This window comes from Uranotaenia lowii, chromosome 1, assembly GCF_029784155.1.
Source record: "Uranotaenia lowii strain MFRU-FL chromosome 1, ASM2978415v1, whole genome shotgun sequence".
NCBI lineage: Eukaryota > Metazoa > Arthropoda > Insecta > Diptera > Culicidae > Uranotaenia > Uranotaenia lowii.
In genome coordinates, this window is record NC_073691.1 from 195,559,547 (window position 1) to 195,572,683 (window position 13,137).

The 13,137-nt window shown below is 29.5% G+C and overlaps 1 protein-coding gene across 1 annotated transcript in view; it reads right to left on the bottom strand.

Moving 5' to 3' along the window:
* Nucleotides 1–13,137, bottom strand: part of LOC129738269 (uncharacterized) — a 175,159-nt gene that overhangs the window by 18,035 nt on the left and 143,987 nt on the right. The window contains exons 8-16 of the mRNA XM_055729452.1: nt 3,748–3,803; nt 2,469–2,653; nt 2,006–2,391; nt 1,794–1,936; nt 1,348–1,735; nt 1,219–1,283; nt 927–1,155; nt 702–829; nt 515–625 (exon numbers count right to left, since the gene is read on the bottom strand). Of these exons, the coding sequence (XP_055585427.1) occupies nt 515–625; nt 702–829; nt 927–1,155; nt 1,219–1,283; nt 1,348–1,735; nt 1,794–1,936; nt 2,006–2,391; nt 2,469–2,653; nt 3,748–3,803 (1,691 nt within the window). The remainder of the gene's footprint in view (nt 1–514; nt 626–701; nt 830–926; nt 1,156–1,218; nt 1,284–1,347; nt 1,736–1,793; nt 1,937–2,005; nt 2,392–2,468; nt 2,654–3,747; nt 3,804–13,137) is intronic.

The window sequence follows — 13,137 nt, forward strand, 5'->3', positions numbered from 1 at the left end:
GTTTTTCTTGATGAGGATTGAAAGACGAAAGTGCCGTATAAAAAGTATCTTGTAGACCCCAAGTATGGGGTTGAAGTTTATTTGGGTGCTGTGGGAAAATACTTAATTGTAGATTTATCAAATTGGAATCTGGATCATAAGCAAGCAATCATGGTACAATGACTTGAGATGTGGGAAGAATTTCATCAATGTGCAAAAAGAAAGAGGAACTTATTGGAGGTGGTTTCCCTAGTATTGAAGAAGTAAAGTTTTGTAAATCGTCAGGCGCAGTTTTCAAACCAAACGGTAGGCAAGTAACTCATATGTTAATAATCTTTATCTTTGTTCAGTGTCCAACAGATATTTTGAAACCAAAAACATTTTTTTCAAAAGGGTTAATTTCCTTAAATTTTATGTTGGAAATGGTGATATCTTCAAAATGACGATTCCTATCTTTTCGCACTGAACTAGGACCAAATTCAACAGTTTATCCTTCGGAGTAAAATTAACTTAAAACCCTTTTGAAAGCACTCACCTTTTCCATCTTCAGCAGCTCGAAGCTGGTGAGTTTGGAATCGTGGGGCAACCTTATCGATAGGATGATGTTTTCCTCGGTGATGTTGAACAACGTTAATGTACAAGAGGTCTTTGGGATTGTAGTAAAAGGAGAGTAAACAATTAGTACAATTCGTTCAGGGATACACCTTCTTTCTAGCTGTTACCTCATTATTGATGTGCTGCAGCACGTACTGCTGCAATGCTCGGACAGCGTCCTGAACTCCTAAATTAGTGTGCGGTCTTAACAGTGCTTCGTCGGTAGAACTATAACCTAGTAACAGAAAGATGCCACCTACAGGGGGTCCATGGATGAGAGAAAAGAAATTCAAAATTAGAGGTGCCGTTCAACTGGTTTCGGGAGACGTAAAAATGGAGATAATCACTCGTACCCGGCAAGGAATACTCTCCAGGAGGCGGTCGCATGCAGATGAATCGGCCGGAGTAACACAGGCACCGACCCCGGAATGCCTGATAGGCCGGTGCCGCGTGGCTGTAGTACGCCAGCGATGTCCGGCAGGGTGCCAGTGGAACGCACAGTGCATGACACGTGAGCGCTAGGGAGTCACCACCGCCGCAGGTGCACAGCTCACTGCACTCGGCGTCGTCCAGCATGTACAGCTGTTGGGTTCAAAGTTTGGAGGTTAGAGTTTGAAGGTAGAGTTGGGTCTGAAATTAACTTACCCGTCGACTTTTGCCTTCAGCTATCAGCTGATCGGACTGATGAGATCTCTGAACTACACAGTACCCTAGGGAAGAAACGGACTACGGTAAAGACATTGTTTATTGAACATTGGACCTTCAGGGACTTACGTATTGGGACTGGTGTCGTAGTTGGCTCTGGTGTTGTCGTAGTAGTCGTCGTTGGCGGAAGGGTTTCAACCTCTGTCGAAGTAGTGTACATGTGCAGGACTTGCTCGTCGGGTCGCTGATGGATCTTGTTGCTGCCGGATTTTGAAGGGGCCGGTATATCGTCTTCATCGTCCCGATCTTCGCTGTCTTCGTGCGTCGGAAGTGGTCGTCCGTGGCGATGTTTCCCACTTGGTTCGTACACTTCCGGTGGTGGAGGCAGAGCAGGTGGATCTAGATCGTGCCTTATGATCAGTTCATTGCCCTTGTGGACGAGCGTTTCCGGACGAGTGTCTGGCGTCTCTATGTAGTTGGTCTCGATCGGTTGCATTTCGGTTGGTTTTGGACGGTACTAAGGATTGAAGCAAATTGTTAATCCAAACGTTTGAGTTACTGAAAAAAGGACTCACGATAGGCTTCGGTTTTGTAGGTGGCGGAGTTGGAGGTGGCGTTGGTCGCGTTGTTCGCATAGTTGTCGTTGTAGGCGTAGTTGTCGTAGTGAGCAATCCTAGCTCGGCCAGTCGTTTCAAGTGAAAGTCTTTCTGTGATTCAACTAAACAAATACGAAAAAAAGATAACAATGAACAACAACTCTAAAACAAAAATATAGCCAACTCCTTACCGACACAAGGGTTCAACCACAGAAGTCGCTGCCACCCGAGACAATCGTACAGACCCTGCATATCAGCACCTTGACAGGCGCAATTGGTACGCAGCGGAGTTCCCAGGATACCCAACATGGCCTGCCGACAGCCGCTGGTCTTTCCGGCACACTTCTTTGTGACACTATCCACGGCACAGGACTGCTCGAAAACTTCCAACCTGGCCCGGCAATCTACGTCCTCCCGGCACATCTCGGCGACCGCGTGACACGACGGAGGTGGATTATACGTCGAGACGGCTCCGTTCGAATTTTGCGGTATCAAACTCTCCGGAGGTCGCTGCGCACAAGCCGGATGAAGCTTCTCCTGCGCTATCATACAGCTGTCATGTCTGTTGGGGGTTTTTCTGAATTTCATAAAAATAAAAAAAAAAATGTTTTAAAAAAAATTCTAATTCCACTTTAAAAAAAAATCAAAACGAACCTGCACAGGCAGAAAGCGATGTCCAAGCTGAGATCGTCGTGAATGCCTTTGTAGAAGCTTTGCAGCGAATCCATACAGGCGTTCCGGTTGCACCGATGCACCTCGCAGTGCATCAACACCGTTTTGAGGGCCGACGAGCAGACGTGATCGTCACGGCAGGCGTCCAGCGCCAGGTGACAGGTACTCTGTTAAACAAAAAAAAAAAACGGAAGTTTTAAGAAGACGTCAAAAAAGCATTACAAAATTGCTTTAATTATAACAAACTTTCATTATTATAACAAAATTTTTGTGAGGTTTCGTGCTTGCCAATTTTGACAATTTTGACAATTTTGACAATTTTGACAATTTTGACAATTTTGACAATTTTGACAATTTTGACAATTTTGACAATTTTGACAATTTTGACAATTTTGACAATTTTGACAATTTTGACAATTTTGACAATTTTGACAATTTTGACAATTTTGACAATTTTGACAATTTTGACAATTTTGACAATTTTGACAATTTGGACAATTTGGACAATTTTGACAATTTTGACAATTTTGACAATTTTGACAATTTTGACAATTTTGACAATTTTGACAATTTTGACAATTTTGACAATTTTGTCAATTTTGACAATTTTGACAGTTTTGACAATTTTGACAATTTTGACAATTTTGACAATTTTGACAATTTTGACAATTTTGACAATTTTGACAATTTTGACAATTTTGACAATTTTGACAATTTTGACAATTTTGACAATTTTGACAATTTTGACAATTTTGACAATTTTGACAATTTTGACAATTTTGACAATTTTGACAATTTTGAAAATTTTGACAATTTTGACAATTTGACAATTTTGACAATTTCGACAATTTTGACAATTTTGACAATTTTGAACAATTTTGACAATTTTGACAATTTTGACAATTTTGACAATTTTGACAATTTTGACAATTTTGACAATTTTGACAATTTTGACAATTTTGACAATTTTGACAATTTTGACAATTTTGACAATTTTGACAATTTTGACAATTTTGACAATTTTGACAATTTTGACAATTTTGACAATTTTGACAATTTTGACAATTTTGACAATTTTGACAATTTTGACAATTTTGACAATTTTGACAATTTTGACAATTTTGACAATTTTGACAATTTTGACAATTTTGACAATTTTGACAATTTTGACAATTTTGACAATTTTGACAATTTTTATTCTTTCAGGATTGTTATTTTTTTTCGTTAATTTACAAAAAAAAATCAAAAATATTCAACTCACCTGAAAATGTATAAAGCTCATTTCGGCTTCCTTTTCCTCGATATCATCGGACCCAACTGAGCGATCGAAAAGTTCGGTGGTCGGTCACGCATCGAAAGGCAGAAGGGTTCGGTCCGCAATTTTCGGTTGATTGAAGATCCACATCCGGTCGGCGCGGTTCAGCAAAATAGAGAGATAAAAAAAAGAGCAGAAACAGAAAACACGTAACAGAAATCCGGTTAGTATTAGAAGCAAATGTTTTCCAATGAGGATTGGATTAGATTTCTGTTTTATAGCTTTTGTCAGAATTGAGCCAAGGTTCATGTGAGACGGATAGATGATGTTAGAAGAGACAGAAATAAAGAAAAACAACGGAATGAGTTTATTGTATCACTGCGCTCGCTCATGTGTTCTTGGAATGATTTTGTGTGCACCAGGTTTAGGATTTTTTTCCCACCCTGCTACAAATCCACCTTTTTTCGTTGAAATAGGAGAGCTTAATGGAATGTCTGGGACATTTCTTAGCCAAGCTCAGCACCGCCAAGCGAGGAGCAATCCATGTGCGAGTAATTTATCTTACACCTTGTGAGACCTTTTTTAAGAAAAGTTTTACGAAGAAATGTTGCCTTCTAGAGGGAACAGAAAACAGAAAAAAAAAGCTTCCCCTGTGAGAGGTTGAAATTAAGCACCGAAAATCCTTTCGTGTTTTCCACACAAAATTCGAGCATTCCGAGGATTGCTTTATGGGTGGAGTCGAGTTTACTGTTTTTTTTTCTTGTCGCCCTTGTTCGTCCCTAATAAAGTCCTTCTGAGATGGTGGCTCCAGAGAAATCAGAAAAATGTTAGAAAAGTGGCCCAGAATTTAAGCCATTTCTCGGTGGCTTGTGTGTGTGTGCTCGTGTGGTGATTTAACGCTAATACCTCGCGTTTTCAATGTTTTTTTTCTTTCCTTTTATGTTTCACCCTCACCCATCAGCACCTTGCAATTATAGGGATAACCAATTTTCTGGGACCAGCTCGGAAAAGCTGAGGGTGACTTTCGAAGCCAAAAAGCTGGAGAAAGCAAGCGTCAAACGAAATATGTCCCTATATCTATGTTTGTTGCAAATGAACTTCATGGCTTGGGAGCAACGCTCACGTTCTGAAAAAAAATCTACCAACCTTAGTCTAAGAGTTAAAACCATTTTGAATTGAATTATTAATAAAAAAAAGATTCAAAGTTAGGTAGAAGAGCTGACATACAAATTCTGGGAAAAACGAACACAAATCGACGAATGTTAAAAACGATTTTTTGTCGTATTACTCGAAATATCTTTATCATCTGAGAAAAATTTCAACAAAAATTGTTTTATAATATAGTTATGAAACAGTCTTCATAAGTTCCAGGAAAAAAATAATTAAAGTGTTTAGAACTTTAACCGAAAAAGTTACATAAATTAAGCTCTGTACCTCTGAGGTTATACAACTATTGTTTAAATTGTTCAAAAATTTCATCGACGTAAAGTTTTTTGATAATTCCTGTGATTTTTACACCACAATGAGTTTTAATGAGTAAAAAAATATCAGAGTTAAGAAGTGAAACAAGTCAAACTTTTTTTTTTTACTACCGAAAAATGTTCATTCTTAGGGCTTGCATTCATAATATGCGTTTTCATTGAAGCATAGAATATAAAACACTTATAATATTAAGAACAGGAATTGAAATATAAAATAAAAAAAATTCACCTTTAATGATCCACATGAGGTGAAGAAAAATATGGAAATCTTCTTGAATCAACTTAAAATAAACTGAAGAGAATTCATGATACATTAAAAAAGCATTTATATTGAAGTCTATTCAACTGTACATTGAATTTATATCAAATGAAAATGATCTGATATAAAGAATGGAATCTTTAAAAATTTAAAAAGTGAGTTACACAATAAAACATTTTTCTTGAACTTCCATAGTTCAAGAAAAAATGTTTTATTGTGTATCTTCACCCATGATTTCCATCCCCAGACTGTTTTTAAAGTTTTTTTTAAAATGAAATAGAAACTAGATAAAACATTTTTTATTCATCTCACACTTAAAAGAGAGTCTAAATGGAGGAAGTAAATTGAAGCTATTTTATATAAAACAAGCACTCAGCATCAGATTTTTGATAAATTAATATCATTGAAGGAAGAAACTGATATAACCTGATTTTTTTTTAAATTCAACATTCAGAATTCTGAATTCAGAATTCAAAATTCGAACAAAATCAAGAGATCGATTGGAGAAATTGAGCTATATTCGCAGATTCGCCATGGACTGTTGGATGTCGCGTAGAAGAATTTTCAAGCTGAAGAAGGAAGCAATCAATTTTTTGTAACTTCATATAAGCCTGTGAATCATATCTGGTAATGGATTTTGAATCTATTTAGCCAATGAGAAAACCACTTTTTAAGGTAGTAAAAAATGGCAATTTGCCTATAATTATAACATATTTCTCATCGATCAGTGAAGAAGTAGGTTATTAATGAAAATCAATTTATTTTTGCTCCTTCCGAGCGAACTAGCTTAAAATTCCATTCACACTTGAGGCTCAAGAGCATCCTTTCCCAAGGTCAGATCTTGCTTTTTTTAAAGTTTATTGACGCAGAGGTCTTTCGCGTCCCAGAACTTTCTTAAATTTGACATGTGATAAGGCAGGTCAATCTAAACATAGAGTTAGTGAACTTTATCGCGTTTTTTCTTCCTATACTAAGATTTGTAACCATATTTTTCACTGTGACTCGTTAAATTATGTTTCCTACAATTTTCAACCGATTTTGATAAAAAAGCACATCAAATCTTGGTATTAAACTAAAATGGAAGGATAAGAATATTAAATAAAAATTAAATTTTTGAAGAATTAACATCGAGTCAAATTTTTTGTCATTTTTGTCATTTTGTCATTTTTGTCATTTTTGTCATTTTTGTCATTTTTGTCATTTTTGTCATTTTTGTCATTTTTGTCATTTTTGTCATTTTTGTCATTTTTGTCATTTTTGTCATTTTTGTCATTTTTGTCATTTTTGTCATTTTTGTCATTTTTGTCATTTTTGTCATTTTTGTCATTTTTGTCATTTTTGTCATTTTTGTCATTTTTGTCATTTTTGTCATTTTTGTCATTTTTGTCATTTTTGTCATTTTTGTCATTTTTGTCATTTTTGTCATTTTTGTCATTTTTGTCATTTTTGTCATTTTTGTCATTTTTGTCATTTTTGTCATTTTTGTCATTTTTGTAATTTTTGTCATTTTTGTCATTTTTGTCATTTTTGTCATTTTTGTCATTTTTGTCATTTTTGTCATTTTTGTCATTTTTGTCGTTTTTGTCATTTTTGTCATTTTTGTCATTTTTGTCATTTTTGTCATTTTTGTCATTTTTGTCATTTTTGTCATTTTTGTAATTTTTGTAATTTTTGTAATTTTTGTCATTTTTGTCATTTTTGTCATTTTTGTCATTTTTGTCATTTTTGTCATTTTTGTCATTTTTGTCATTTTTGTCATTTTTGTCATTTTTGTCATTTTTGTCATTTTTGTCATTTTTGTCATTTTTGTCATTTTTGTCATTTTTGTCATTTTTGTCATTTTTGTCATTTTTGTCATTTTTGTCATTTTTGTCATTTTTGTCATTTTTGTCATTTTTGTCATTTTTGTCATTTTTGTCATTTTTGTCATTTTTGTCATTTTTGTCATTTTTGTCATTTTTGTCATTTTTGTCATTTTTGTCATTTTTGTCATTTTTGTCATTTTTGTCATTTTTGTCATTTTTGTCATTTTTGTCATTTTTGTCATTTTTGTCATTTTTGTCATTTTTGTCATTTTTGTCATTTTTGTCATTTTTGTCATTTTTGTCGTTTTTGTCAATTTTGTCATTTTTGTCATTTTTGTCATTTTTGTCATTTTTGTCGTTTTTGTCATTTTTGTCATTTTTGTCATTTTTGTCATTTTTGTCATTTTTGTAATTTTTGTCATTTTTGTCATTTTTGTCATTTTTGTCATTTTTGTCATTTTTGTCATTTTTGTCATTTTTGTCATTTTTGTCATTTTTGTCATTTTAGTCATTTTTGTCATTTTTGTCATTTTTGTCATTTTTGTCATTTTTGTCATTTTTGTCATTTTTGTCATTTTTGTCATTTTTGTCATTTTTGTCATTTTTGTCATTTTTGTCATTTTTGTCATTTTTGTCATTTTTGTCATTTTTGTCATTTTTGTCATTTTTGTCATTTTTGTCATTTTTGTCATTTTTGTCATTTTTGTCATTTTTGTCATTTTTGTCATTTTTGTCATTTTTGTCATTTATGTCATTTTTGTCATTTTTTTCATTTTTTTCATTTTTGTCATTTTTGTCATTTTTGTCATTTTTGTCATTTTTGTCATTTTTGTCATTTTTGTCATTTTTGTCATTTTTGTCATTTTTGTCGTTTTTGTCGTTTTTGTCATTTTTGACATTTTTGTCATTTTTGTCATTTTTGTCATTTTTGTCATTTTTATAATTTTTGTCATTTTTGTCATTTTTGTCATTTTTGTCATTTTTGTCATTTTTGTCATTTTTGTCATTTTTGTCATTTTTGTCATTTTTGTCATTTTTGTCATTTTTGTCATTTTTGTCATTTTTGTCATTTTTGTCATTTTTGTCATTTTTGTCATTTTTGTCATTTTTGTCATTTTTGTCATTTTTGTCATTTTTGTCATTTTTGTCATTTTTGTCATTTTTGTCATTTTTGTCATTTTTGTCATTTTTGTCATTTTTGTCATTTTTGTCATTTTTGTCATTTTTGTCATTTTTGTCATTTTTGTCATTTTTGTCATTTTTGTCATTTTTGTCATTTTTGTCATTTTTGTCATTTTTGTCATTTTTGTCAATTTTGTCATTTTTGTCATTTTTGTCATTTTTGTCATTTTTGTCATTTTTGTCATTTTTGTCGTTTTTGTCATTTTTGTCATTTTTGTCATTTTTGTCATTTTTGTCATTTTTGTAATTTTTGTCATTTTTGTCATTTTTGTCATTTTTGTCATTTTTGTCATTTTTGTCATTTTTGTCATTTTTGTCATTTTTGTCATTTTAGTCATTTTTGTCATTTTTGTCATTTTTGTCATTTTTGTCATTTTTGTCATTTTTGTCATTTTTGTCATTTTTGTCATTTTTGTCATTTTTGTCATTTTTGTCATTTTTGTCATTTTTGTCATTTTTGTCATTTTTGTCATTTTTGTCATTTTTGTCATTTTTGTCATTTTTGTCATTTTTGTCATTTTTGTCATTTTTGTCATTTTTGTCATTTTTGTCATTTTTGTCATTTTTGTCATTTTTGTCATTTTTGTCATTTTTGTCATTTTTGTCATTTTTGTCATTTTTGTCATTTTTGTCATTTTTGTCATTTTTGTCATTTTTGTCATTTTTGTCATTTTTGTCATTTTTGTCATTTTTGTCATTTTTGTCATTTTTGTCATTTTTGTCATTTATGTCATTTTTGTCATTTTTTTCATTTTTGTCATTTTTGTCATTTTTGTCATTTTTGTCATTTTTGTCATTTTTGTCATTTTTGTCATTTTTGTCATTTTTGTCATTTTTGTCATTTTTGTCATTTTTGTCGTTTTTGTCGTTTTTGTCATTTTTGACATTTTTGTCATTTTTGTCATTTTTGTCATTTTTGTCATTTTTATAATTTTTGTCATTTTTGTCATTTTTGTCATTTTTGTCATTTTTGTCATTTTTGTCATTTTTGTCATTTTTGTCATTTTTGTCATTTTTGTCATTTTTGTCATTTTTGTCATTTTTGTCATTTTTGTCATTTTTGTCATTTTTGTCATTTTTGTCATTTTTGTCATTTTTGTCATTTTTGTCATTTTTGTCATTTTTGTCATTTTTGTCATTTTTGTCATTTTTGTCATTTTTGTCATTTTTGTCATTTCTGTCATTTTTGTCATTTTTGTCATTTTTGTCATTTTTGTCATTTTTGTCATTTTTATGAAAAACGTACAAAATTTAAAAAATCTGTGAAATCTGTGAGTAGTATTTCCAAAATTCTCTGTTCTGTGACACAGAATCTGTGATGAAAATAAATAAAAATTAAATTTTTGAAGAATTAACATCGAGTCAAATTTTTTGTCATTTTTGTCATTTTTGTCATTTTGTCATTTTTGTCATTTTTGTCATTTTTGTCATTTTTGTCATTTTTGTCATTTTTGTCATTTTTGTCATTTTTGTCATTTTTGTCATTTTTATCATTTTTGTCATTTTTGTCATTTTTGTCATTTTTGTCATTTTTGTCATTTTTGTCATTTTTGTCATTTTTGTCATTTTTGTCATTTTTGTCATTTTTGTCATTTTTGTCATTTTTGTAATTTTTGTAATTTTTGTAATTTTTTAATTTTTGTTATTTTTGTCATTTTTGTCATTTTTGTCATTTTTGTCATTTTTGTCATTTTTGTCATTTTTGTCGTTTTTGTCAATTTTGTCATTTTTGTCATTTTTGTCATTTTTGTCGTTTTTGTCATTTTTGTCATTTTTGTCATTTTTGTCATTTTTGTCATTTTTGTAATTTTTGTCATTTTTGTCATTTTTGTCATTTTTGTCATTTTTGTCATTTTTGTCATTTTTGTCATTTTTGTCATTTTTGTCATTTTTGTCATTTTTGTCATTTTTGTCATTTTTGTCATTTTTGTCATTTTTGTCATTTTTGTCATTTTTGTCATTTTTGTCATTTTTGTCATTTTTGTCATTTTTGTCATTTTTGTCATTTTTGTCATTTTTGTCATTTTTGTCATTTTTGTCATTTTTGTCATTTTTGTCATTTTTGTCATTTTTGTCATTTTTGTCATTTTTGTCATTTTTGTCATTTTTGTCATTTTTGTCATTTTTGTCATTTTTGTCATTTATGTCATTTTTGTCATTTTTGTCATTTTTTTCATTTTTGTCATTTTTGTCATTTTTGTCATTTTTGTCATTTTTGTCATTTTTGTCATTTTTGTCATTTTTGTCATTTTTGTCGTTTTTGTCGTTTTTGTCATTTTTGACATTTTTGTCATTTTTGTCATTTTTGTCATTTTTGTCATTTTTATAATTTTTGTCATTTTTGTCATTTTTGTCATTTTTGTCATTTTTGTCATTTTTGTCATTTTTGTCATTTTTGTCATTTTTGTCATTTTTGTCATTTTTGTCATTTTTGTCATTTTTGTCATTTTTGTCATTTTTGTCATTTTTGTCATTTTTGTCATTTTTGTCATTTTTGTCATTTTTGTCATTTTTGTCATTTTTGTCATTTTTGTCATTTTTGTCATTTTTGTCATTTCTGTCATTTTTGTCATTTTTGTCATTTTTGTCATTTTTGTCATTTTTGTCATTTTTATGAAAAACGTACAAAATTTAAAAAATCTGTGAAATCTGTGAGTAGTATTTCCAAAATTCTCTGTTCTGTGACACAGAATCTGTGATGAAAATAAATAAAAATTAAATTTTTGAAGAATTAACATCGAGTCAAATTTTTTGTCATTTTTGTCATTTTGTCATTTTTGTCATTTTTGTCATTTTTGTCATTTTTGTCATTTTTGTCATTTTTGTCATTTTTGTCATTTTTGTCATTTTTGTCATTTTTGTCATTTTTGTCATTTTTATCATTTTTGTCATTTTTGTCATTTTTGTCATTTTTGTCATTTTTGTCATTTTTGTCATTTTTGTCATTTTTGTCATTTTTGTCATTTTTGTCATTTTTGTCATTTTTGTCATTTTTGTAATTTTTGTAATTTTTGTAATTTTTTAATTTTTGTTATTTTTGTCATTTTTGTCATTTTTGTCATTTTTGTCATTTTTGTCATTTTTGTCATTTTTGTCGTTTTTGTCAATTTTGTCATTTTTGTCATTTTTGTCATTTTTGTCATTTTTGTCGTTTTTGTCATTTTTGTCATTTTTGTCATTTTTGTCATTTTTGTCATTTTTGTAATTTTTGTCATTTTTGTCATTTTTGTCATTTTTGTCATTTTTGTCATTTTTGTCATTTTTGTCATTTTTGTCATTTTTGTCATTTTAGTCATTTTTGTCATTTTTGTCATTTTTGTCATTTTTGTCATTTTTGTCATTTTTGTCATTTTTGTCATTTTTGTCATTTTTGTCATTTTTGTCATTTTTGTCATTTTTGTCATTTTTGTCATTTTTGTCATTTTTGTCATTTTTGTCATTTTTGTCATTTTTGTCATTTTTGTCATTTTTGTCATTTTTGTCATTTTTGTCATTTTTGTCATTTTTGTCATTTTTGTCATTTTTGTCATTTATGTCATTTTTGTCATTTTTTTCATTTTTGTCATTTTTGTCATTTTTGTCATTTTTGTCATTTTTGTCATTTTTGTCATTTTTGTCATTTTTGTCATTTTTGTCATTTTTGTCGTTTTTGTCGTTTTTGTCATTTTTGACATTTTTGTCATTTTTGTCATTTTTGTCATTTTTGTCATTTTTATAATTTTTGTCATTTTTGTCATTTTTGTCATTTTTGTCATTTTTGTCATTTTTGTCATTTTTGTCATTTTTGTCATTTTTGTCATTTTTATCATTTTTGTCATTTTTGTCATTTTTGTCATTTTTGTCATTTTTGTCATTTTTGTCATTTTTGTCATTTTTGTCATTTTTGTCATTTTTGTCATTTTTGTCATTTTTGTCATTTTTGTAATTTTTGTAATTTTTGTAATTTTTTAATTTTTGTTATTTTTGTCATTTTTGTCATTTTTGTCATTTTTGTCATTTTTGTCATTTTTGTCATTTTTGTCGTTTTTGTCAATTTTGTCATTTTTGTCATTTTTGTCATTTTTGTCATTTTTGTCGTTTTTGTCATTTTTGTCATTTTTGTCATTTTTGTCATTTTTGTCATTTTTGTAATTTTTGTCATTTTTGTCATTTTAGTCATTTTTGTCATTTTTGTCATTTTTGTCATTTTTGTCATTTTTGTCATTTTTGTCATTTTTGTCATTTTTGTCATTTTTGTCATTTTTGTCATTTTTGTCATTTTTGTCATTTTTGTCATTTTTGTCATTTTTGTCATTTTTGTCATTTTTGTCATTTTTGTCATTTTTGTCATTTTTGTCATTTTTATCATTTTTGTCATTTTTGTCATTTTTGTCATTTTTGTCATTTTTGTCATTTTTGTCATTTTTGTCATTTTTGTCATTTTTGTCATTTTTGTCATTTTTGTCATTTTTGTCATTTTTGTCATTTTTGTCATTTTTGTCATTTTTGTAATTTTTGTAATTTTTGTAATTTTTTAATTTTTGTTATTTTTGTCATTTTTGTCATTTTTGTCATTTTTGTCATTTTTGTCATTTTTGTCATTTTTGTCGTTTTTGTCAATTTTGTCATTTTTGTCATTTTTGTCATTTTTGTCATTTTTGTCGTTTTTGTCATTTTTGTCATTTTTGTC